This window comes from Pleurodeles waltl, chromosome 9 (assembly GCF_031143425.1).
Source record: "Pleurodeles waltl isolate 20211129_DDA chromosome 9, aPleWal1.hap1.20221129, whole genome shotgun sequence".
Taxonomy (NCBI): domain Eukaryota; kingdom Metazoa; phylum Chordata; class Amphibia; order Caudata; family Salamandridae; genus Pleurodeles; species Pleurodeles waltl.
The window spans coordinates 412,487,877-412,514,141 of NC_090448.1; the positions used below are offsets into that span (position 1 = coordinate 412,487,877).

The window sequence follows — 26,265 nt, forward strand, 5'->3', positions numbered from 1 at the left end:
ATCTAGCTTTCTCTTCCATTAAAATCCATCTCACTGCAATATCTGCCTATCTGCAGATTAAACATACAACATCGCTTTTTAGAATCCCAGTTATTAAAGCATTTATGGAAGGACTAAAAAGGATCATACCCCCAAGGACACCACCAGTACCTTTGTGGAACCTTAATATTGTATTAACATGACTCATGGGCCCACCATTCGAACCCATGCATTCTTGTCAAATCCAATTTCTGACTTGGAAAGTAGCCTTTCTAATAGCCATCACATCACTTAGAAGAGTGAGTGAAATACAAGCATTTACTATTCAAGAACCCTTTATACAAATACATAAACATAAAGTGGTTCTCCGTACAAATCCAAAATTCTTACCAAAGGTCTTATCACCATTCCATCTAAACCAAACTGTGGAACTCCCAGTCTTCTTTCCACAACCAGACTCAGTAGCTGAAAGGACCTGGCATACATTAGACATAAAAAGAGCACTAATGTATTACATTGACAGAACGAAACAATTTCGTAAAACAAAACAATTGTTCATAGCTTTCCAAAAACCTCATGCAGGTAACCCTATATCCAAACAGGGCATTGCCAGATGGATAGTTTAAATGCATTCAAACCGGTTACCTTAAAGCTAAAAGAGATTTACCCATTACACCAAGGGCACATTCCACTAGAAAGAAAGGCGCCACAATGGCTTTTCTTGGAAATATACCAATGACAGAAATTTGTAAGGCAGCCACCTGGTATACGCCTCCTACATTTACCAAGCATTACTGTGTAGACGTGTTAGCAGCACAACAAGCCACAGAAGGACAGGCTGTATTAAGAACATTATTTCAGACAACTTCAACTCCTACAGGCTAACCACCGCTTTTGGGGAGATTACTGCTTTGTAGTCTATGCACAGCATGTGTATCTGCAGCTACATATGCCATCAAACGGAAAATGTCACTTACCCAGTGTACATCTGTTCGTGGCATGAGACGCTGCAGATTCACATGCGCCCTCCCACCTCCCCGGGAGCCTGTAGCCATTTTTAGTTGCATGAAAATTGTAAATATGTAAATAAATATTCTTTTAATACACACTATGTACATACATTACTACTCCATTGCATGGGCACCTCCAGTATACTCACAACTCCTACCTCACCCTCTGCGGGGAAAACAATCTAAGATGGAGTCGACGCCCATGCGCAATGGAGCCGAAAGGGAGGAGTCACTCGGTCCCGTGACTCAAAAAGACTTCTTCGAAGAAACACAACTTGTAACACTCCAAGCCCAACACTAGATGGCAGGAACAGTGCACAGCATGTGAATCTGCAGCGTCTCATGCCACGAGCAGATGTACACTGGGTAAGTGACATTTTCCATATATATATATTTTTAATTTACTGATCCACTGTGGACTTGTAAGTTAAAATATAAATGGTGCCCTCGTCGCGCACATATGCCATGACACATGCACAAAGCATTTACAAAATAATTTTTTTGTTCATGCTGCACAATATTGGCATTTTTGCAGTTGCTGTATGGCATGAACAAAATGCACTGGCAGAGTCAATAGGTCTCAAAGGCGAGACCTGCAGGCTTTGTCAATGCTTGTTTCAAAATGTTATTCTGTTTGGATTATGGAAAACATGCCCACTTTTATTTTGTCCCATCTGCTGTAGATGGTTGTTACTGCTAGGTGGGACTTCAGTTTTAAATTTTTGTCTACCTGTAAATCATGGTGAGGACACATGCGAGGCAAGTGGTAGACTCCAGTGTAGAGCTCTTCTGCTTTATAATAAAAAGTGCTGGACTTGACACTCAATGGAGTCTAGCTGGAGCTTAGCTTTTGTGGTCTTTCAGGAAGCCACAAAGGTTGCATACTTTGAAGATGAGCAATGGCAGTTTTAGTTCGACATCTAAGAGGATCAAGAGTCTATGACGTCCAGAAAGTGGCAAGGAAACTCTAACCCTTTGGCTGTGAAAAGTCCAACAACTGCACCAGTGGTATAGCTAGCTATTCCAGCACTAGTACCTGATCTGAGCAAAGTCTGCAGTTCTGAGCAGTTGGGGCTGAAAAAAATGACACAATACAAAGTTATTATGTTGCCATTGGCCTAGAGAAAAGTGACACACCTGTATTACTTCAGAGTCCAAATACCTCTTCCCCCTTGTGATTGATAAGACTAACAGAATTGGCCTGCATAAGGTGAGTAGGGTGGAAGGGACCAAGAGGAGTGATGAGAAGAGGTCTACTAAAAGCCCGTAAACTTGGTACACTGATAACCTCTCACCTCCTTCAACCGAGTGGTAAATCTTTGTGCTGTAACTGAATCCCCCATTAGTGTCTTAAGTATCTAAAATACAATTCACCTTTAGAATATTCCCCAGGAGCCAGACTGGATTTGGAAGCTCTTCATAGCAGTACTTCTGCACCCCCCCCTAGGCGGCAACTAGTGGCTCCATGTTCGCTTCATTCCTACCACCCTTGCTGTCGATGTCAGTTACTTTCATTCAATGCCTTCTAAGGTGGATCTGGAGCTTCGCCTTCTCTTTTGTCAGTATTGATGATTTTTCAGATCAGAATCCAGTGTGCAAGGGAATGATGTCGCTACATTAAACTAACATGCTGGGACTGTTGTGTCCCCATGCACCTTTATGCACCGAAAGGCGATCTGGGACTGAAGCAAAGCTGTATGTTGCAGAACATAGGAAGAAGTCAAGGACCTCGAGCAAGTCCTCTCCTGCTCCAAGTTGAAGGAATGGATCCTCTCCTGTTCATGAGCTCGATCTCGCATCAGGTCTTGTTTGCGGTCAAAGCCATCCAGTAAGTCGAAGTCCAAATCAAAGAGAAAACATAAAAATACAAAGCAGGACTTGACTCCATCCTGACAATCTATCTAAATAGAAGTCATGAGGGCGTCAAGTTGCCATTCAAACTCACTCCTGATCCCAGATTGAGGAGATTATTCCTCAATTGACCTTTAAAAGGCCATGCTCCATATTTTTGGCACTTTCTTGGCTCCCTCTGATGCACCTCCGGGTCCCACGGATCTGCAGGGGCCCCCAGTTGGGTTGCTGCCAACAGATCTGTTATGGGCTCCATTAGAATCCGTCTCTGATACCACTCCAACAGTGGTGCCAGCTTCATTCCATCTCCAAGACCTATGCTGGACCTCCTTTCAGTTCTGCCGGTACTGATGTCACCAACACTTGCGCGGGTCTGGTGCAGGCTCAGATGCCCAACCCTGAGACGGATCTGTCTCCTTCCTGACCAAAGTTTGCATTACAGCTCCACTCAAGCACACCTGGTTCCTGTAGAGCTGGATTCTGACAGTCACCACTTCCACTGAGACGTCGTCAGAGGAACCGTTATCTTTTTTTATTCTGACTCTTACCGGAGTTTGCCGCCACCAGGATGACAATGGAGATGAAAGGGATACTTTACCTCCACATTTAGTTTTGACATTTATATGTGAATTTACAGGAGGCCAGTGAGCTTTTTACTTCCCCCTGACACAGAATTGATTTCCTCTCTTGGCACGCCAATAGAAGAGTGCTTCCTTTGCTGTAGTAAATTGACTTGCTGCTATGGTAAATTGACGTGCTGCTGAGGTCTTGGATCTTACAGAAGTCCTACAAAAGGGCCTTCTTCCTATGAACCTTTACATCCTTTCAGTGGAACCCTAGCTTAACTCTCTGATGTACACTTGTTCTAAGACTTGCTCATGGCCACAGGTGTCCAGACACAACAGACTGGCCCCTGACGACCCTGATTTTCTTATACAGAGTTGTTCTCCTGAGAATTTGGTGGTTCAAGCTTCCACCAGCAAGGTAAATCCTAATTCATTCCCCCCCACCCCCCAGACAAGGAGTCAGAAATGATTGAGGTGTTTAGAAAACAAATGTTGTCTTTGGCCAGCTTAGCCTTATGGTCGGTCAGCGCAGTTTGCCTATAGGCTGAGAAAACTCATGCCCTTTAGGATATGGCCTGTGAGATTTTTCCAGCAGCCCCAGAAGAATTTAACACCACCTTGGCACATACAAGCAAGATGATCTGCATGGGGTCAAATAGGTAATATGTGATGGCCTGAATACTACTGATTGCTTGGGGTAAGTAGTCAGCTCAAGTGTTGTCAATCCCCATGCATTAATGTGATCCACAGAATTTTCAAGAGATGTCCGGGCATCCCTTAGAGATATGCATTTGATGGTTCCTGCCTATTCAATGAAAAAGCTGACTCTGCTTTAGGAAAAGTCAGACAATGGAGCTTTCTTTGGACCTCTCATTTGCTGGCAGACAGTTTCCACATCCGTTTTGGCTCTTCCAAGGCCACTGCAGAGGGTTAGCATAGTCGGGGTTCCCCACCATAGTCATCCCAGGTTTTTCATAGTTGGGGACTGGGATCAGGCAGGCAGTGCACTGGTCACAGAGACATCGTTCTTTCCAGTCCCCATCCCCTATGATATAAGCATCAAAGTAACTTTAGTTCATCCTTCCCAGTGCACAACTGCCCTGTGGGAGACAGAATACAACACTTTTTCCGAGAGTGGCAATCCATCACATTTGGCAGATAGGTCCTCTAGATAAACAGGGCAATGCTCTGCTTCCATTCCTTTCAGACCCACCAGTTTCCTTCCAGCTCAGAGGGGCACCTATCCATCTTACTGTCGGAGGTGCAAGCTCTACTGTCCAAGGGGCCTATCTAGTGAAATTGGACATTGAAATAGGGACAGGTTGTTATTTGCTTGTGCTGCAAAAGGACGGAAACGTGCATCTATTTTTAGATTGTCTCTCTCTGAAAGCCTTCTTCCGGAAGGGCAAACTCAAAATGCTCACACCGGCCCAGACTCTGACTGCCCTGATTCTGAGAGATTGGATGGTAGTCTTGGACCTGCAATATGTGCGTTCCCCTGTGCATATACTGCAGTCCCACATACATTACCCGCAGTTCAGAGTTGGCCAGGAGTATTTTTAGTTTGCAATGCTTCCTTTCAGCCTTACCAGCGCCTCTCAGGTGTTCATGAAAGTGATGATTGCTGCCTATCTTTTGAGGTTCAGGGATACCAGTTTTTCCATGCCTCAATGACTGGCTTATGTAGATGGGCTTGTCGCAGTCTGTCAAGGACTACCCCCAACTATGGTGAACCCCCTGACATCCTTAGGGTACTCTACCAACGGGCAGAAGTCATACCCAACTCCACAGAAACTTCCTTTTATAGGAGTCATCTTGGATACATTGGAGTTCCTGGCCTTTCCATTATTGCAGTGAGCCCAGGACGTTACGGCTATGATGTAGATGTTTCAGCCTTAGTCCTGGATCTCGGTGAGAGCAGCTCTCACGCGTCTTGGCCTGTTAGCCTCATGCATCCTGTTTGTCCAGCTCGCCTGATGGTATATGCTAGCTCTGCAGTGGGATATAAAGTGTCATTGGACCCAGCACCCGGAAAACCTGTTGGATGTCATCTAGGTTTCAGAGGACGCTGCACAAGATCACCTATAGTGGCTGCTTGAATAAACCTGACCAGTGGCAGACCCCTTTGCTTTTCCCACCCAGATGCTTTGCTGCTGATTTGGGAATATCATCTGGGAAAGATAAAGATCAGAGGATTCTGGTCTCTGGCAGAAGCCTGGCTCTGTGTCACTCTGTTGGAGTTGTGTGATGTTTGTCTGGCGTTGAAGGCCTTCCTTCTGCCCATCAAGGAGAGGCAGGTACAGGTTCTCATTGCCAACACAACCGGCATGTGGCACTGCAACAAGCATAGGGTCCTGGTTCTTGTGCTCTGAAGCTTTGCGGCTTTGAAGGTGGTTGGAAAGTCAGGACATTCCTGTGATTGTGAACCTCCTGGTGGGATCCTTAAATGCCAGGGCTGACGTGCTCAGCCAGTGTTACCTGGCGGATCACAAATGGTGACTGCATCCAGAGGTCTCACAGGTCATTTTCCACACTGGAGGGAATCTGGCTAGATTTCTTTTTTGCCACCATCAAGAATGCACAGTGTCCAAACTGTTGAGCGTTGTAGCTCCCCCAAAGGCTGTCTGTAGGTGGTGCAGTTAGACTGGAGTGGAACGCTGGACTCCTGTATGCCTTCTCGCTTCTGCCTGTCAAGTCCAAAGTTCTAAGGACAATCTTGAAACACTGAGCCAGCGACATACTAGGTGCCCCGGTTTGGGCCTGGAGAGTGTTGTACTTGGAACTCCTAAGCATATGTGTCTGCCATCCGATCAGCCTACCACTTTGGGCGGATCTTCTTTAACAGCAGTGGAGCAGGATTCTCTACCCGAACCTGCAGAATCTCCATCTCCATGTGTGGAGATTGAGCTTTGGCAGTTGATGGCGTTTAATTTGCCATCAGAAATTGTGGATGTCATACTGGCTGCCAGTCTGTCTATTTACGCTGAGCATAGTAACATATTTGTGGTTGGTGTGGAGTCTGCAGGACAGACCCTTTGCAAGCCAAGCTGTCGGATAGTTGTATTTTTGGTCCAGCAGGGCATTGCAGAGGACACTAATAAAGGTTATTTATCAGCCTTCCTGCCCTTACTGAATCGCCTGTTTCTTAAAGGTTTGACACACATGTTCCCTTGTAAACCATTTGTGATGCCACAATGAGACCTTAATTTGGTCCTGATATTTCTTATCAGTACTCCCTTCCAGCCATGCACAGCTACTTTTAAATCTTCTATGCTAAAGATTGTCTTCCTTGTTGTGATTACTTTAGCTTGTCTTGTGATTAGTCTCCAGGCTTTCTCAGTTCAGCCTTCCCTCCACACCACCTTTTTTCAGACAAACCGGTGCTGCACACAAGGGTGGCCTTTCTGTCAAAAGTGGTGATGCATTTTCATGTTGGGCAATCCGTCACCCTCCTGACGTTCTTTGCTCCTCCTCAACTTTCGAAAGAGGAGGAGAAACACCAATCAGCTGGGCCCAAAAGAGCATTGAGCTTTTCCTTCTATTTTACCAAAGACCATAGGGTGACCGATCAACTATTTGTGGGCTTTTCTGGGGCAAAGAAAGATAAGGTGGTGCAAAAAAGGACTATGCAAGTGGATAGATCATATCACAATTCATATTAAGCCCAGATAATCCTCTGAACCATATAAGTACCCTGATTAATAGTGAAATATTGATTGAAGTGTCCCTAACAAACAGCACATTCTCTGCATATAGCAAGATGAACAAGTGGTGGACCGTAAAGTTGAATCTGGGTTATGCATGGTGCTGACAAAGTCTGCATGTCATGGGTTCCATTCCATTGCAACTATAAGTGGAGATATTGGGCACCCTTTTTCTAGTGGCATGCTGTATTGTCATTTGCAGTGACAGTGTGCTATTTACTACAGTCTAGCTTTCGGCTGTTTCTAAAGTAGTACTCTCAGCCAACCAAGATAACTATCTCCCAGTCCCATCCATTCCAGCACCCTAAACATATATAGTACAGTACGGATATAGTACAGTAGCTGCATCAGATGCTCCAACAGTATTTTAGTGTGTGTATTTTACTATCCGGTTTGGAGACAATGGCCGATAAAACGAGCACTGCATTGGGGCCTTTATCTGGTTTAAGAATGGTTGTTAATAGAGTCTCATGCATCACAGGTAGCAATGGTCCCTCCTCTTGCTGCTTTGTACACTTTCAGTAGTTGAGGGTTACTTATATCTGCAGAATCCTTGTAGAATTTGGCTGTGGAGTAGTCACCAAGGTTAAGCCTTGCCCCTGGCAATCTAGTGATCACCTGTTTGTCTCCTGTGAATATTAGCTGTGTAAAGTACTCCTTATGGGTATTATTCAACTAGGCCAGACTACATCCTTAATGTAGTCATTTATGTCCTCCTTCGTGCATTTTGTCTGTGAAGAATAGAAAACAGAGTAAAAATATGGGAGTTGTTGGACTATATCTAAATTAACATATAGTTTCTCCCCTTGGTCACCGACCAGCTCCAAAATTCCAATTGATGCTTTTGCACAATGGATCATCTCCACCAGTGTCTTTTACGTTCATTACACCTCTCCATATTTATGTGCCATTGTGTGCTTGACCAGGTACTGAATTTGTCTGCTTGTCTGTGTATTCACCGCTCAATGCTGGTATTTGTGTTTATATTAATGTGTTAGAACATTCCAAGTGTAAAGCTTCCTTATGTTTTAACCACCTTTCAAGTCTGCTAACGTATGTCAGAGTGACTTCAGAATACCTGCATGTTTGACCAAGTAAATATCCCTTATATATGCCTTAGAGGCTTTCCGCACCACCTCAAGGTGTTAATCTGGTGTTTCATTGTGTTTGAAATGCACAACTGGAGCCTCACGTACCTCTACCTTAAACACCTGGGTGCTTCTGATTGGAAGCTCCATGGCTTGTGATTCTGTTTGGTATTGTTAGCTCAATTTATCTGCACATGATCTGGGAGTGTGCATAGTTTTTGTTACCCAATTACGTATAGCTTGTGAAGTAAGACCAAAAATCCAATGAAGAGTAAATATCCAACCTGGATGAGTGACAAGTATATTCTCTACCACCTGGGAAGCATGTTTTCTTTTCCATGCATCAATTTAAGAGTGTTCCAGCATCACTTGCTTTGGTGTTTTAGACGATGCATTAGTTTTTTTTTCCCTGCAGTGAAGCATGCCGGTCAAGTAGAGGGTCTGATATCAGATTGGATTCCCCACCTCATAGCACCATCCATGTTTTGCAGTTGTCCATTTAGTTGCAGTAGAATCACAGACTCTTGGTGAGCCACTATTTGGCCTGTAGATATTCACTAGTGTAATGTATCTTCCCAGTAGCTTACCCTGTTTCGTGAGATAGTGGCCCTTGGCATCAGACATAACGTAGCACAAAGATACACTAAACCTAATCAGGTTGGCCCCTTTCCTAGCTTACAGTGAGTATGAGGCCACTATGCTGCCCATTTGCAGCAAAATATTGTTCAGATTATCTTGTGAGATGGGTGTCTTGAAGGAGTGATATGTTAATGTGGTGTCTGAGTATGCCAACACCTGTCTTTTACAAGGCTTATTGAGACCCCTAGTAGTTCAGGTTATAGTGTTTGTGTGCAGGTTATCTGTGTCTCCAGTCATGTAAATTCTCTGGCGTGCTCATAGATGTTGTGTAACACAACAGTTAACCCATTTGTCTACACTACTCTGTCTATCGAATCAGTAGTTAATTGGTAATTCTGCTTTTTTTTAGCTCCCATCCCTGTCATTCCCACATGGATCCCCAATCTATCCATAAGTCTGCCCTACCCCCATCAAACACCCACCTGATCAGCAACACGCCATTTAATGAACTCGGTAATTACTCCCCTGGGGCTGCCAGCGAATCATCACCCAAGGCTGTCCACTGGGATTTGATCCAAGGAGCCAGTATATTCTTGTTTGCTCAATCCCAACCCAGTAAATACATCATAGATACTGCAGCTTGGTCCTGCTTCTGGGCTTCAACAGCATGAAAAGGATGGTAGTCCTTAAGCGCACAATGTTAATGTCCCCAAACATTTCTTTCTGAAGTGGTATGTCTCTCATTCAATGTTTTCTTGTCCATTTATTTATTCATTCTGTGTTGTCCTCGATTTGCTGCTCCTCACATTACACTGTTGAGGGCTGCAGATCAAATCTCCATTCCCCTCCCTGGACTTTTGCTTGTTCTTGTTGGCAAATTCAACAGCTTTCAGCATTTCTTGCAAGCTATGTTTGTTTCCCCTGCTAGTGCACCCTTAACCACACCGCTATACAGAAGGGCGTGTTGTACGCTTAGTTACTTGAGCGGTTTCCTTACAGACAAGAAAGCATGTTGTTCCTTGTGTACTGCTTGTGTGAAATCGGAGTACAGTGCTATCTGACTCGCAGTACGTCCGCTTCCATTCTTCTGTAGCCTTTTACAGTGCCATATCTCTGTTACGAAAGTTCAGTATTCGAGCTACGTTGGGACAAGGCGGTGCATCTGTAGGTGGTGTCTGCACCAGTTCTCTGTGCGCCTGTTCCACACTGAACATGAGTGAAAAAGTGTCTTTGCCAATAGGGTTACCAACAGCCCCTACACAATGTGCTCCATCGGTCCTCTAGTCGTTTCCGACACCTGGAATATTTGAAGATTGTTTCTTTGTGAGCGTGCCTTTACATCTTAATATTTATTATGTATACTTACTGTTTGTTTTTCTTATGCTTGTAGTTTGGTTTCATGCATGGTCATTTAGTCTTCTTTGTCAGATATGCAGCACTGTGACTTACCCATTCTAGCAGCTTGTTTATCTATGCCTCATTTCATTTAATCCACTAATGGCCAATGAATACATTTTTGAGTCGTGGATTTTAGTCTTTGTTGCAGGTTAATTAATATTGTCTTTATGTTGTCATTAATATTGTCTTCTTGCCCCTTCCCACTGTTTTCTGAGCTGTGCCGAATTGCCAGAATGTATCCTTAAATGATGTGCCCGCACTATTGTAAGCGAACGTGGTATTTCCCAGTGAGACCAGGTGTGTTAATGTGCCCTTCAATTTTGCCTTTCGTACCTCTGGTGGCAATCTCCTAAGGAGAGGTAGATCACACCTCTCATGTCCCTTGCGGGTGGAGTTACTATTTCAGCAGTTTCCTCTTGTATAGAGAATTTATCTCAGCGGCTTGAAAAGTGCAATTTCTCTCGTGCAATTATTGGTATTCTTGCTTTTGCTTCCCAAGATCTTCTAGGAATGGCTCCAACTATGGCGTTTTTAGAAATGTTAACTGCTTATTTTGCACATTTGTATGGCAATGAGGCATATTGCTAAGTCTATGTTTCCTCTAGTGCACTTTTTATTTTATTGGAGTCTTCTACAATTTTATTCACTGCAAACAGGCTGATCGGATTAGTTAGTCCCTGACCCACGCTATTCACTGAGCCTGGGCACTTTTTCCCCACTGACTCTTACCACCAGCACCCCTTTCACTTGCAGACCACTCCCAGCCCGGTGCTGCTTCCTATTACTGAGGCTTTATATTCAGCATGTCCTCTGGGTGATTTTTCCCTTTGTGGTTACCGCCGCCGGTGATTCCTAGATGTGGTTCAGGGACATGTGCAACTGTGGCTCCAGTGTGTTCTGACGGCTTTGTCTTTTTGCCAGGCCGCTCCACTCTCTGCTCCCAACTGCTCCTGCTGGTCACCGTTCATCTGGTGCTTTAGTGCACTGAAAGTGTCTGTTTTAGTCTCCATGCACACCACTCGTGTTTCTTGAGCCAGGATTATAAAGTATTTGGGCTCCAATAGGAGTAAGCTCACTGATGACCTTTGGCCATCTGGGGCCCCTACAAATCAAAACAACTGTTCATTAGCAGTTGCATCGTAAATACCATTACTTTGTGTTTGGATATCGACACTGAATTCTTGCAAATTCAGTTATGATAATCTAGCACACAGTGCTTCTGCTGATGCTACCATTTACAATTGAGGTTCATAGGATAGGAGCATTGTCAATCACAAACTGGTAAGACAGGCCAGGTTTCATCCAAATCATAGGAGAAACTCTCAAATGGTTAATGTGTGACAGTTATTGGGCAAATGTTCCTTCAGTGGGAACATTTGTAGATGGACTGTTAAACTGGCAAAAAACTTAAAATGTCAAGACTTCATGTCCAAGTACCAATAGACAGGATCCAAGGAATTTACCCAGAACAAATGCTCAAATCCGTCATGCTTCTGTGTGAAACTCTTTCTCTAGCTGCACTCTGCATCTCTACCATTCTTTGTTGGAGAGGGAGGGGGGTGGTGACAGTGTTGGGGCTCTTAGGATGCTTTATGTATTTGCAGTTTTTGTCGCCCTCATTAGCCAGTCCACAACAATTAGTTGGGCTATCCATCTCCATCCTTTGTTTGACTTCGGCCATACACAGCACGGTGGTTGGCCAGGTCCTGTGCCCATCTCCCCACAGGCCAAGTGCCTGTTGCTGGCCAACCCCATGGTCGTGCACTGCCCAAGGCGCCACAGTTTTATTTCACTGCACTGCGGCACTACCACAAAATTACACAGGGGCTCCTCTGAATGTCAGTAGTACAGCAGAGCTGGAAAGAAGAATAATACATTCCCCCACCCCCGCCAGACATGTCCCTTTTGGACCCCTCACACAAAAGAGCCAGGGTCTCGCACCCTGCCACCCAATTCCTAATTTTATTTCTTTTTTTACTACATGAGAACAGAATTCCCGAGTTATATAATGTTGGTTGCAAATTTCTCTTGATGTTACAGCCAACCAATCAGATTATTCTATTTGAACCTCACCATACCTTGGTAGTACTGTTGAGTACTGAGTCAGCCAATCGGATCGCATATTTTGAGCATGCAGTACTCTGTGAAAGTACTGTGAAGGTATAGCTGCGCTATATATACATAGGTATTAAACAATAATTTCAGAACTATTGAATAGATTTACACCAAATCAGAAAAGGCACACATTCTTGAGCAAGATCTAGCTTTCTGTCAAATTTGCTGTCATTCTGTTGAGCTGTTTTTTTTTTGCTGTGTGCCTGTTCAATTTTCCTATATAAAATTGCATAGGGAAAACATGTACAGGGACCTTCCCCCTTTTTCTTGGCCCAGATTCCTGGATCACCCTTAAACATTCCCAGGAAGGAGCTTAAACGTAAAGGTTTTTGGGGAAAGTTTTGTGAAGATTCGCCAAACAGCACCAAAAATATTAGCAAATAAAAAAATCTATTTCTTATAGAAATCCAGTCCTAACTGATACAATCAAACAAACAACTCTTCCTTTGCCACTAGGATGGCGCACTCAGGCAGTGTTGCTGTGAATAATATTTATTACTTAATCCGAATTCCCAACACAGCATATGGTAGGGAAACCAACACCCTATGCGTTTTGGTGCAAACTGCGCCTTGCTCACTGGTCACTCTGAGGTGTACTATTCACAGCAACACAGCAGCAGTGTGCATCATCCTTGCAATATCTGTCAATTTTTCTACTAAAACCATTTTTTGTTTTCTTAAAAACTTTGGGTTCTTCATGGCATGATTCGTGTAGGCCCGTCAACCTGGGCCAGAAAAAATGAGGGGGCCCGAAAAGTACAGATTTCCATCTTAATTCCCATAGAAAGTTTTGTTTTTCGAAATTGAAAGAATGGCCGAATGGCATTATTCACAAAAGTTGAACTTTACTCCAGGATTGCATTTTTGTAGGTTTGATTTAAAACCGTTAAGTCGTTTTGAGAAAGTGCAGGAAGAAGATACATTTTAGAGACATATGGATTGTTAATTAGCGGATTTGTAAATTGATGAAGGACTTGTGACTCCTTTTCATTTATTTATTTTATTGGGGCTACAGTGCTTTTTCTTACTTTGTGGATTAAAGAATCAAGAGACCGATTCAATAATCTGAAATGTTATGATAGTCTAGCCATCACAGAAAGATTTTGGTTGTGGCTACCTTTACTCCGCTTGGTGCATTTAGCACAGTGCTCAGAAGTATAAAATAAAATTAAATTTTCCAAAAAACCTTCCCTGGGTCCCACAGACCCTGCTGGTTTTCAGGATTTGTGAATCCAGTATAAGATTTGTGATTTTTGCTAAACAATTTGGGAAAATAATAACTCAAAGTATTTAAAGTTCTAATTATGCGCCTTGGCAAGTGGTACATATGGTGGTTGACTGAATGTGGGAGCAGGAAATTGCTGCATCCAAGCCCTGCAAACAACCTCGGCAAGCAAGGGTTGGCTGCCCACGGATAATTGGGGATAGGGGCTGGCAAGAGGCAAGGCCTTGCTATCGGTCCTATTATAGATGACTGTACACTGCAGGAGAGGCTGCCTCCAGGGTGTTATATGAAAAACAGATGATGGATGGAATGCTGAACAATGCAACCATTCACCCCACGACCCAACCGCCAGATATACCGTTTTTTAATAACCTTAATTTATCAAAAACTTCGGAATTGACTTACTCCAAAATAGGAAAAGCACAATTTTCGTACCAATCTCTAGCTTCCTGCCAAATGTGGTGTAATTCCGTTCAGCAGTATTTGTGGTAGCAATGCCTAAAGAAGTGTATAGAAAATGTATTGGGAAATGTGATTTTGATATCCCCCTTTTTCTCTGCCTCCACCTGAGACAGATATCTCTGAAACGTTCCAGGAATTTGCTGAAGTGAATTCAAAGATTGTGAAAGTTTGTCAAACTGTGCCAAAGTTATTAGCGAGCCAAAAACACTGTAATACCCACCCCTGGGGAAGAGTGTATGTATGTGTGTGTATATATGTGTGTATATATATATATATATATATATATATATATATATATATATATATATATCCCTCAGGTCTTGCTAAACCATAAAAAATATACAAGCTCCTATCAGCCTCAGAATCTTACTTCCATAGTCACTTGCTAGATTGTGAGCAACATTATAATTTTGGTGGAAGATTTTGGTCTCTCTGCCTCCAGATTTAAACCAAGCTTCCAGGTTTCCGTAGTATTAGTCCTTGCAGAAATTTAAAAAGCTGTTTAACTGCAAGCTTTTGCAATAATTTACCCAAAGCTGGAAGAAGGGTATTAGGACAATAAATATTAACATCGCGGTCATCAAGGTTAGCCATCTTCATCAAAGAAGAAACCACTCCTGCTTTGTATTTAGTTGGGACTAACATTGAAGTAAAGACACTTTTACTAGGTCAGTGAATAGACCACAGATCTAAGAACAGCAACTGAACACAGGTTATTTGAAGCAGGGCTTAAGACCCTTTTACAGTAGAATTACCTCCTCCCAATAAGAAATCAGTTAGAAGGAAGACAAAGTTTCTGAGCAGGAGAGGTGGACAAGTAAAGAGGCATCTCTATGGGTTTTGTTTGGTTTGTGCCCAGGGGTAGAAAGGATGGATTTTCTGGATCCCAGAAAGCTTGTGACAAAACAAGAGTGGAAGCTCAGTTTTTTAGCTTTGTTAGTATTCTATTGTAGACCTGCTTTTGCTTCAACAAAGCCTTTTTGTACTTTTCATTTAGACCTTTTTTCTGCTTTTTTAAAAGAGTAGGATTTCTGCCACCTGATGCCTGACATAAAAGAAATCCAGGAATTTGGAGGTGTTGCAGTTTTGCGACTTGCAGGCTTACAAAGATTCATGTGGTTTAGGAAATTATTGAGACAGCTATAAAAGTACTCAAAAGAAATCTTTAAATCTGTCATATTGCTATTCGCAGCTGGACCAGAATATTCATGCTCCAGTGCAACAAGTTTAATTTTTGCCCACATTCTTATTAGTTGGTGCACATATTTAGGGCCTCATATCCTTTTATCAGGATAGTTGACAAAAAAGTAAAACAAATAATGATCTAACAAAGCGAGTAAACATCGGTGGCCACTGTGGGCATATGGCCACCGATTGAAGTTGACCAAATGTAAAAAAAAAAATATATATATATATATATATATATATATATATGTGTGTGTGTGTATATATATATATATATGTATATACGTGTGTGTGTGCGTTTGTGTTTATTTGCTTTTGGCAGGCGAACAGGTAAAACTACACCCTGCACAGTGTATGACAAGTAAAGAGGAAAACTATATGTTGCAGTTTGTGACCCCTTAGCACATATTATGTTGTTGCAATAACAGCCCTAATATATGCACACCTTCAGGAAGCTCCAGTGCACCCCACATCTACGAAAAGTTTCAAGAATTGCAGTACACTTTATTGTAGGAGTGGCTAGCAGAGCCTCATGTGTCCTCTTCAGGCCTTTAAGCGGGTCCTTCTGGAGAACTGTATTCCCTGCCAGTAGGGCTTTTTTTAATAGTTTGGGACTAGCCAATAGCTTATCAGTCTTCAAGTTGATTGTGATCAGACATTGTTTCATGTCAACCTACAAGCCTTTGAAGATCCTGCTCCAGAGCAGCCTCCGACCCCGAATGGCACGGATCGTCTGAAAGGGGATTCTGGCAGGATGTCTTAGACATGCGCTCGGATTAAAAACTGAGTTTAGATTGCTTGCTCTTTTATGCTTACCCTTGTTCACTCCAAAACAAGCAGGTGAACTAGCTCTCTACCTAGTGATGTTTGGTATTAGCGGTGTCAGTCCCTTTCATTTCGGAGACAAAGCCTGACAGACCTTCCAGGAAGCAAGAAAGGATCACATTGAATGCATCAATACTGAGGGCTATCAGAATGGGTCCCTGCCGGAACAATGCTGCTTCATGTATCCAATGTAAGGGAGGAAAAAAGGAGGGATGAACAGACCCAGGCTAGGTGGATGTTAATGCAGTTTTCTGCTGGAAGAAGTGGAGTGAATCTCCCCCCCCCCCCCCCCCCCCCCCCCCCCCCAGCTTGGATTGCTCAGTGGGGCATGTTTAAGACAGATTCACACCATATATTTCCTTCGGCTGTTGGAGCTTCTCAAAAGTGTGCCATCTTACAGCTCTGCACTCTAGCCCCCGCTGGGGTGTCAGGTTGTTCACATGCAAGTTAAGGTCACCAATGTTGGTAATTAGTTCAGTGGGGTGGGGGGGTATAAATTAGCAGAAAAGTGAGCACACAGTGTTGAAATGTGACATGATAAAAAAAATTCAGGGCACATATTCTTGCAGTTACTAATTTATAATTCTTAACTGTTTAAGGAGCATCATAATGTGTGTAAGAAGACTTGAGAGTTTTGAATGCTGATGAAATTGACTAGATGGTCACAAATTGCATCCAGCAGAAAGAGCATTTCCCTCCATCTGGGTATTCTTGGTGTGTACAAATGCCAATGACAAGCCGAGTTGCACATTTTGATGCCATGTAGTGCCATGTCCTTAAACTGGTTGACTTACCAGCACATTACAGCCTGCCAAGGAAGCCCTAAAATGCAACTGGAAAGTTTACCCATCTCCATCAAGGCTGTAGAACACACGTTATGGTGACTGAAACACTGAGTTTGTTTCCCAAAGACTATTACAAAAACAAATAAAGGTACACTAAAACATGCATTAGAGCACACAACCAGCCACGGATTACTAGGTGCAAGTAGCAGGTCCAAGTGGATTGAGAACAAATACAAATTGAGAACGATGAGGCAAAGAGCTCCACTAATGTCTCCTTAGTGGCCACTTTGCACCTGACCTTTTCCACTGGATGGCAGGCCACCACGTGTCCTCAGGCCAAGAAAGAAGTGTGGCTTGCTTTATTAGCCATGTGAAAACTACAGAGTTATGGCAGGAGATCTAGACATTATTCAGCTATCTGTAGTCAGTATGTTATAGAATAAATCGCTTTGATTGGTGTGCTGTCATTACAGCTTACAAACTAGATGGGTAGCTTTTTAATGTCAAAAACGGATCACTGATTTAAAAAATGACTATTTACTTGTTATTAAGAGTATGTACCAATTTCTGTGCCTTGTCATCCTGGGATGTGAAGTGGTTCTTTTTCGCCCTGATGTGCCTGGGCATGTATTTGTGTGTCTGTGTACAGCAAGGTGTTTGGTTAGAGTATGATTTCTTAGAGTTGGCAGCCCAGCTGCACTGGTTCCTTTCGTCTGCACCCATATTTCTGCTCCTGGCTGCAAGTTTGGTGTTCATTACTTGTTTTTTATTCTGTGCAGTTGGAGGGTGCATTGTTCTGGGTTGCAGGTGAGGAATACGCTCAGTTTTGAGGGTTTCATGTTGAATAGAGCATAGTGCTCTGTCCTTTTTGTGGTAGAGGAACCACCTTTACTACCTTAGTCAGTGGTGGGAAATGACTGGTCATTTACGAGTCAAATAAGCGAGGGCCATTTGCTATGAAGAGGGCTCTGGGCACAGTGGCTGTGTTGGTCTGAGGCATCAGGTTGGTTCTAACTGAGGCATTTCTTTCTTTCAGAGATCACTGATGATGTCCCGTTGCTCTCTGGTGTAAACCTTCCACCAGTTACTTCACCAGCACTAGAGACTCCAAATGCACCTGATCCAGCTAACATGACGGAAGAAAGCTTGGATGACAATCCCTCCCTTCCAGAATCTGGGATTCGTCTACGCACAGTGTTCACTAGAGATCCCTGATAGTATACTTTTGTGGTGGTTCATAAGTGGAAAGCCATCACCCCCGCTCTTTCCCACACTCGCCTCCTCAGCCACCTGATGGATGCATGACTCAGGAACTTTTTGGAGCAACTCCACTGTGAAAGAAAAGTAAAACAATGAGCAACAGTGCCTCCAGGAGACATTCAGTGCCACTTCTCTGCTATGGAGATCATACAGTAAGTGGCAGTTGATAAACTATTTTTCATGGATGTGTTGAACAGGCTAGTGGTGAGTACAATAAATAGTGTAAGATACTCTGCGCGTCCCAGAGGTATTCCATTACTCTGATGTGGAGACATGACCACATAATAGACAGCAATTGTCTGTACCTCACAGAGCTATTGGAGTACACTCCTCACTGGAAACTAGTGATGAAACCACAAACACTATTTGATAAACTGATGAGATTATCTGTGCTCCTATAAGTATTAAGTAACTTTATAAGTTTGTTGACACCAAGAAAAAAATGCTCCAGAGACAAAATGAACCAGAGAAGACAGTGCTAGCTGCAAGACCAATACTAAAGCTTCAACTTCTATTCCATCTCTAGCCCTTCTGGGGAACTTTCAAGTAAAGATAAAACAAACCCTAAAACATAACTGTACCAGCAGGACACCACTGGTGATGAGAAGAAGCAGAATAGAAATGCATTTACTAAATGCCTCCAAGAAGCTCAAAACCAATCTGGTGGGTCTCAGACCAAGATTCTGTGAGTGTGAAACTGCATTTCCAAGACACCTTCGGGCACATTGTACAGACAACAATACAAACAGAAAGGACTGTGGGACTGAATGTGCATTGTCCTATAAATGCCTTGTGACTTCTTTATTTTAGTTTTAGGTCCGCTGCCCAGGAGTCTTTTGCTATAAGATGGCCTCGCCTTGAGCTCTGTGACTTCAGAAGGTCTCAGAGATGGACAACTGATTAATGAGCAGATTAGTGAGTTGACCAGTGGCTGTGTAGGCATCAAGGTTAAGCTAAGTAGGAGTACTACAGAAATGTGTTTTAGGTGATATGAATCATGCGTAAAGCAGTGGGCCTCTCAGTGCATAACTTGGTCACATATAGGGATATCTGTTACTTTGGTTAGTGTGGTAATATGACTGTAAGTGATGTTGAACCTAGACTGAGATGCAGAGGGTTGCTCCTGAGTAGGTGAATTAAAGTGGATTTGATTCTGCCTTCATGTATGTTATTTAAGTGACAGTGGGTGACTCAGAAATTGGGAACATAAAGAGAACCATAGATAAAGATAAGAAGTGATTTCAAACACACTACTGCATAGGTAGGTATGAGGAACGTTCCTCTCCCTTCCAGATCGTCATGGGAAATCTTGTTTTGTTGATATTGAATATAGGCCACTACTTGTAGCTTTTGCAGTTCCTATCAGTTTGAACAAGATATGCTGGAGGAGGTGGTGCTGCAGTTATAGCAATTGAGAAAGTCACAACTTATGTAGTTCTTGCATCTCCATCTGTCCTCGCAAGCTGCAGCTCAGCATTCTAAGCCAAGCCTACATTGCTTCTCTCAATCTACGTGAGCTTTACATACCCTCTGCCCACATCCAGGCAAAGATATTCCATCTCTCCATAGCAGATTGGTGCTTCTCAATCTTGATAGTAAGGCAGCTTCAGCACCTTTCTCTAGGGTTGGGTTAAGCACTTCAAAATGGAGGACCTAGCCATAATAGTGTTTGGTACTCTCATACATGGAGGACGTCATGGGTGTAAGAAAGAACACTACTGCCATTGAGAAGCCAAAATTAAACTGTTCCAGTGGTTTGAATGAAGCAGTCTGGAGCAGTAAGAAGACCATTGGGAAATCACATGCCCTGCCCATGGAATGTGTTCTGTTCACTAAAACGTTTTAGGAGCCTACTTGACAATGTCTCAGTAACACGTAAGCCCAAACCCTCAAAGCTTGAATTGCTAGTAATTAGCCATGCAATGATGGCTGTTGCAAGCTCAGTTGAAAAAAACAGTCTTTACAACAGTTGAAGATGCGTGATGGGTGCAGGACATTTGACTCCACTCCCTTGATAGATGCCTGATTAAAAGATGGCAGCAGTGCTTCACAAAGTTTAATATCACTTTCTGATGAAATTTCTAAATCTCAAGGAACAACGCTTATGCTTCTGTGACCCTACACTATGCTTTCAGACCATCATTGTAAGCCAGTGAAATGCGGTAATTGCAAGGGAGGGTTTCAAAAAGAGAGAGGAGCATACCACAAGAACCTAGGGAGTGATACTGAGAGATATTGCAAAAACAAGGACCATGGGCTGCACCCCCTCCCCACACCCCTGCCCACTGAGCTATGAAAATCACTGACACCTTCATCCCGGAGTTTCTTCAAAACTTGTACAAGAAGAGGAATCCAGATAAGGCAAAAAGGGGACTCCTCAGCTATTGGAACGATAATCCATCGACTCAACAAGGATGTTGGGATGAAGCTTCTGGGCATAATATTGGCGAAAGGACACTGTGGGCAACAGGTCCTCATGTGGAAAACCCCTGTCTTCCCGAAATAGTGAGAGATGCAGATGAAAGTGATTTGAGGAAGGGAATTCACATCATAGCTGACCCACAAGCAAATTCTACCTCGCTGGCAGATATGTTGGTGGCCTGACTGGTACAGGTTTGCCGGCTCATTGACAAATGCTGTGGACAAAGTTGCTCAGTGGTGGGCACCGTCTGCTGTGGCTCCTCATTCACAGTTAGGTAGTATAACTCTTGAATACTTGCCTGTTACTATTCACTGAAAGAATTTGTCCTTCCGGTAATGGAGAAAAGTGAGGCAGAGCCTTATAAAGATTTAGAAGATCCCTCCAACTGAAAGACTGCTGAGTCCTGTACCATCCAACATGCCTGAAAATGTTGGTCCTGAACCATCGCATGGTTTTGAGGACTAGTGAATGTGTATGGGCGAACGTAATCCAGGCTGTTTGACACCTTTGCAGTCACCAGTCAAGATCACTCTAATTGCGTCTCTCTGGCACCAGAAAAACATAATCCCTACAGTCTGTGAACCACTGGACAGCCAGTAATGTGCCAGCACTTTGAAGTGCAGCTGGGACCAAGGCAGCACATCTGTGGCTGCAACTAAATGTCCCAGTGGGGGAAGCCATTGTTGCACTGTTGCTGAAAGAGGGTGAACTGGCACCAGTCGACATAGCTATGCTGCTCTTTTGTGAATTCTACAAGGCAAGAAGACTTCTAATGCAGGTCTGTTTTTTGGTGTAGCTACGGCTTGATTCAGTACAGGGTTCAGCTTTGATGTTTTAGAATGAATCACACATGCTGGATATCAGCCATTGCCTTAGAAAAGAAGGTGCAGGTATCTACAATTTGTCTAAGAATGGAAACACTGGCATCCAGTTTGTGTAAATGTACTACTAAAGGGGACTTTTTTTTTTAATACTCTTAGTGCAGAATTCAACTTAGAAGGCAGTGCAGCGAACTGGAAGTGAAATATCTTCATTTCAAATTAAAGAAATTGCTTATAGCCTTCACCTGGAAAAGCTCTGCCCAGTTAGATACCTGGTGCTCTGTCTTCAGTGAGTCTGGACCTGGTATTTAACAATGTCCTTAGTTTCTGATGGTTCGTCTGTAGGTAGCTGGACTGTTCTGAAGTAAGTTACATGTAATCCTGGTTCTCTTCCAGGAGATCTTCATTATTAGTCAAAAGCACTGAATTGATCTGCTCATGATCAGGATCCCTGAGCCATTTTACAAAGCATATATAAAATTATGTATATATGCTTTTATTTGTGAAGAATTCTAAGAAAATACAGCCTATGAAAGGTTATATTGGCCAGTTCATGGCTATATCATTTTTAAAGGAAAGGTGGCAGAGAATAGGGACAACGTAGCCTAATAGGCTGAAATCTGAAAGGCTAGAAAAAACGGCATTGCTTCTTTAAGAAGCATACCAGCAGTATCCCATTATGCCCTGTAGGTGGCATTTGACTCCGTTCTTTTTTCAGTCTCCCACTGACAGGATCGTGGAGCACGAAGCTCAGTCTTTTTCTTTGGCATGTTTGCCAAACCTTTGAAAAACACATTGGCGCAACATCTGTAAAAACAAGCAGCAAATTTTTTTGTTTAACAGAAAAAAAAAATCTTAATGAAATGCCATCCCAACAGATCCTTATGCAGTCTGAATTGTGTGCATTCCTGAATCACATCACTTCCTGATTCCTGCAAATGTTGTAAGAACATGTCTAGGAGAACTTTACAGGAGAGGTTAGGCTGCATGGCCTTCAAGAGGACCAATGCAGATGTGAAGAGGTTTCTGGAAGACCTGGGACATAAAGAGGGTGACCTCGCCATCTCTGCCCCTTCCACCTTGTCCAAGGCCATGCCCCACCGCTGTGGATGAGATCTAGGGAAAGATCACATAGGATGAAGAAAAGATCTAACTTGGTTGAGGACTGTGATGTTGATGTTAGGGTCTCTCGCTACGAGTTTTCCATCAAGACCTGGCTCTACATCAGTGAGGGGTAGGTTGGTACTGAAGTCTATGTTGACAAATATATAGACATCTAGGAGGCAACTGACATTGAGGCTCTCCTTTCTTAGGCAATCATGCTATCTATTTGCAAAATGGGTCTGCAGACTAAAAAAGAGGAGGGGTTCCACATACTTCTCACTCCAAAATGTTGCAGTACTTTCTCTCCTACCAGAAAAATAACTTCTGCGGTGACTCTTTCCTCCACTTTGGTTTAGTCACCTCTCAGGGTGTTTCATATCTACCTCCTCCATCTCCGGTGGGTCAGGTGCCTCTTGGAGTTCCCCTGCCTACTGTGCTTTCACTGTCTGCGATTCTTCCACCTACACTGCCTCCTTTAGATGAACCTCCACTGCCAAATAATGTTCTTTTTGCACCTTTTGGAAGTCCAAGATCTTCAGGAGACAGAATCAGAACTCCTTGAGGTGTTATAGCAATCCTTGTTTCAGGAATCAACAGCATTTGTGATGTGACCCATCAGGTGATCATTTTTCAAGATCCCATTGCCCTAAACCTACTTGTTATAGATTAACACGGCAATCTAGACATTGGAGGTCTTTGGACACATTCTCAGGTTCTTCCTCTGTTTTAATTCATCTGTATCCTTCAACATTTTCAGATTTTCCACCTGCAGTCTTCTTGCCTATTGTTGACAGCAACAATACTTTAAAGACGTTTTGGTAAGAGCAACTATCAAGCTGAATATCACCGTTTCTTTGACTAAGCCAAAGACTTCAGTCACCTTTGAGTCATTGCACCATCTCACAGTGGCTTGTATCTTGTATCTTGTATCTTGTTTCCACTAGTCCCAGAACTGCTTGAACCAGCAATGGAATTATTTTATTTCCCAAAGTATCTTTATTGAAATTTTATACAGTGCAGAACATTACAATGGACTAAAGTTAAAGTACATTAGGTGAACACAGCCCACTTGTAGGGTAGCGCCTCAGTCTAAGGTCAACCTCATTGCGGTTGTAGAAGGAATATCACTTGTGACGAGTGAGGTCCGTGAACGAGGGCTGTTAGATCGGAAGTACGAAAGATAGTGAAGTGGCTTGAAATTTTGGCTAGGATGGTGATATTGCATAGTGTTCCAGAACACATGGCATTCTGGAAGTGTTAACGAGTAAGGTCGCTTGAAGAAGGTACTGTAAGGGGAAAGGTTAGTAAAAATGGAAACTGGGTAAGAGAACAGGAGAAACTGAGGGTAAAAGCAGACCAGCTCAGGGGATCGAAGTATATTGCTTAGTGGCAGCGGTGGGGAGGGGGTCTTTGAGTGGAGAAGTGAGGAGTCTGCGTGGGAGGTGGAGTTGGACGGAGTGTTGTTGGCCACTGTTTGAATGGAGCGGATGTCAAGAAGTGGTGATAAGGGCCGTTGAAGTGAGAGGGGCTCAGGGGTTGGGCAGTATAGGGTATGAGTGAGAGTTCTGGAGCTTTCAAGGGGGAAGGGTATAGTCCTGAGGTCTTTGCTCTTTTTTTTGGCCCATAAAAGATCCCAGCATCTCTCTATCTGGTCAGTGCTCTTCTCTGTGTAGGGCTTTGCTTTCTACTTGGGCCCATCTCCTAAAAGTATCTATCCAATATGTCGCGCTGGGATGAGTGGTGATTTCCAGCTGCTTGTGATTGCCTGTTTAGCCACTAACAACGCGAGGTCCAAGAAACGAGCCATCACTCTGCAGCATTTTGGACTGGGGGAAAAAAGACCTACTGCTCCTACTTCCTATGTCTGTTGACAGGATACTCCTGTGCATGTGGAGAGCATGTGAAAGATATGAGTCCAGTAGGTGGAAGCGCAAAGCATGTGGTGCAGGTCCACGTTTCCAAAAGTGCAACTGGGGCAAGAGGCAAGCGCCCCTGGGGATAGTCTGTGGAGCCCAGCAGGGGAAAGAGACGCATGATACAATGCAAAGAACTGTGTCAATTTAAATCTGGTGTTACGCAAGAGCATGTGGGGGTAGTTCAGAGCTCCAGTCCACACTTTTGTCGTGCAGTGCTCTACCTAACTCCATTTCCCAAGGATCAAGCAGGCCTTGGTGTGATAATTGGATGGACTGATTTTGTGACTTACAGAACCCGGTGATGCTGTGTCTACAGCACCTACAGTAAAAAGGGTTTGGGTCTGTTGGTGTATTGGGGGTTCTGCTTCAACTAGCACCTATTTAGTGCACAGGACACAAGTTATGAAGCTATATGTGAGGAATTGTCCAGGGTGTAAGGCGTATTGATCTTGCAGGGTTTAAAAGGAAAGAAGGGGCTGTTCTGAAACAGGCCTCCGAATGTTTCGAGGCCTGCCGCCTCCCAATGGTTGAGTTAAGGTTGGTCGAGTGTGGTACGATCCATGGAGGGATCGCAGAGCAGAATATCGGGAGCCTATGGACATGGGTTTTTGGAAACCTGGTGAAGTCTCACAAGGCATTGTATTGCCACCTGGAATACCTTCAAGAGGTACAAATAGGTCCAGGTATTGGGTACACCATTTGTAATAGGTCTGCAAGACAAAGCAGGCTGAGCTCTTAGCTGTTCTCGTACAGTGCCTCTCCCGAGAGCCACCTGGCTAGCCACTGTAATTGGCCTGCCAGAAAGTAGACCTCCTCATTCCACTGGGAGACTCATGGTGGCAAGTGCTTCTTGTTAACGATTGTTGGCCCATATCAAGTCTCCTAGAAATGCAGCAGTGGAATTATACTCTCCAACGTTCCCAGAACAAATTGCCTCAAAAAAGACATACAGGATCTTTACTGACGTCCTACAAGAGGGGATTATGGTCTTGAATCATATCGTAAGCGCTGTTGCTGATTCAGTGGATGTAGCTTCACACAGCTGTTTATATGGTCTCACACTCCATTATTCTTCATGGCTCAGTCTTACTGGCCTGAAAACCGAAGCAAAGAGAATCTTAAATCTTCCATTTTTTTGGGGGGGAACACTCAGTTTACAGACTGCTAAATGCAGCATATGACGTGTGAACTGGAGACCTTTAAATCTGTGGGCCTTAAAGTGTAAGGAGTACAGGAAATAGCATTACAGACTTTACAACATAGGATTCAACCCCTGAATTCCTGCTCCCTCCCTCCCTCTTCCATTTACTACTCTAGTAGAGGGAAGCACAAGCAACCATCTGGGCGAGTGGAGACGAATAACATACAACACGTTGGTCCTAAATATTGTACAAACTGGCTGTTCTGAGGTCATTGTCTTCTTCCATTCCTCCCAAAAAGACATCTCAATATGATCTAAAGTTTCTTTGTGGGTAAGCCAGCACCTTCTTGATCAAAGTAGCAGTGGAACTGGTACCTCCGTCCCAGAAAGTAATAAGAGTGTACTCCTGTTAAATTCTAGTTTGAAGCAAAGGTCAGAAAATGGAATACCACCCTATCTTAAATCTCAGGCTTATAAACAAGATCATAAAATGGGAGAGGTTTTGAATATTGACACTTCACAAAATGTTTTCCCAGCTCCATATATGTGTGCTATTGAGCTCCAAAATGCCTATTTTCAAATCCACATCATCTAAAAGCTTTGCAGATTTCTAGTAGGAATGGTCTATTGCCAGTACAAAGCTGGCACCACAATGTTTTTCAAAGTGCGTTGCAGTGGTCACAGCCTATCACAGCTGCTAGGTTGTCTAGGTAGAAATAAACAGACTTTCATTTTTCTAAGTCTCCGGATCACTTGCTCCAAATATGTGGCGACAGTTCAATCCATCCATTACTGGGAATAATCATAAACACTTCATCAACAAAAGTTT

At 43.4% G+C, this 26,265-nt stretch overlaps 1 protein-coding gene across 5 annotated transcripts in view; it reads left to right on the forward strand.

Annotated features, from left to right (window-relative positions):
• BSCL2 (BSCL2 lipid droplet biogenesis associated, seipin) overlaps window positions 1-26,265 on the forward strand; it is a 236,476-nt gene that overhangs the window by 100,397 nt on the left and 109,814 nt on the right. For 3 of the 5 annotated variants that reach the window (XM_069207185.1, XM_069207189.1, XM_069207188.1), the window contains one exon: window positions 17,809-26,171. In XM_069207185.1, coding sequence (XP_069063286.1) covers window positions 17,809-17,987 — 179 coding nt within the window. In that variant the 3' untranslated portion in view covers window positions 17,988-26,171. Of the gene's footprint in view, window positions 1-17,808; window positions 26,172-26,265 lie in introns of those variants that run through there. The other 2 variants (XR_011198732.1, XR_011198731.1) reach the window with 1 other exon arrangement.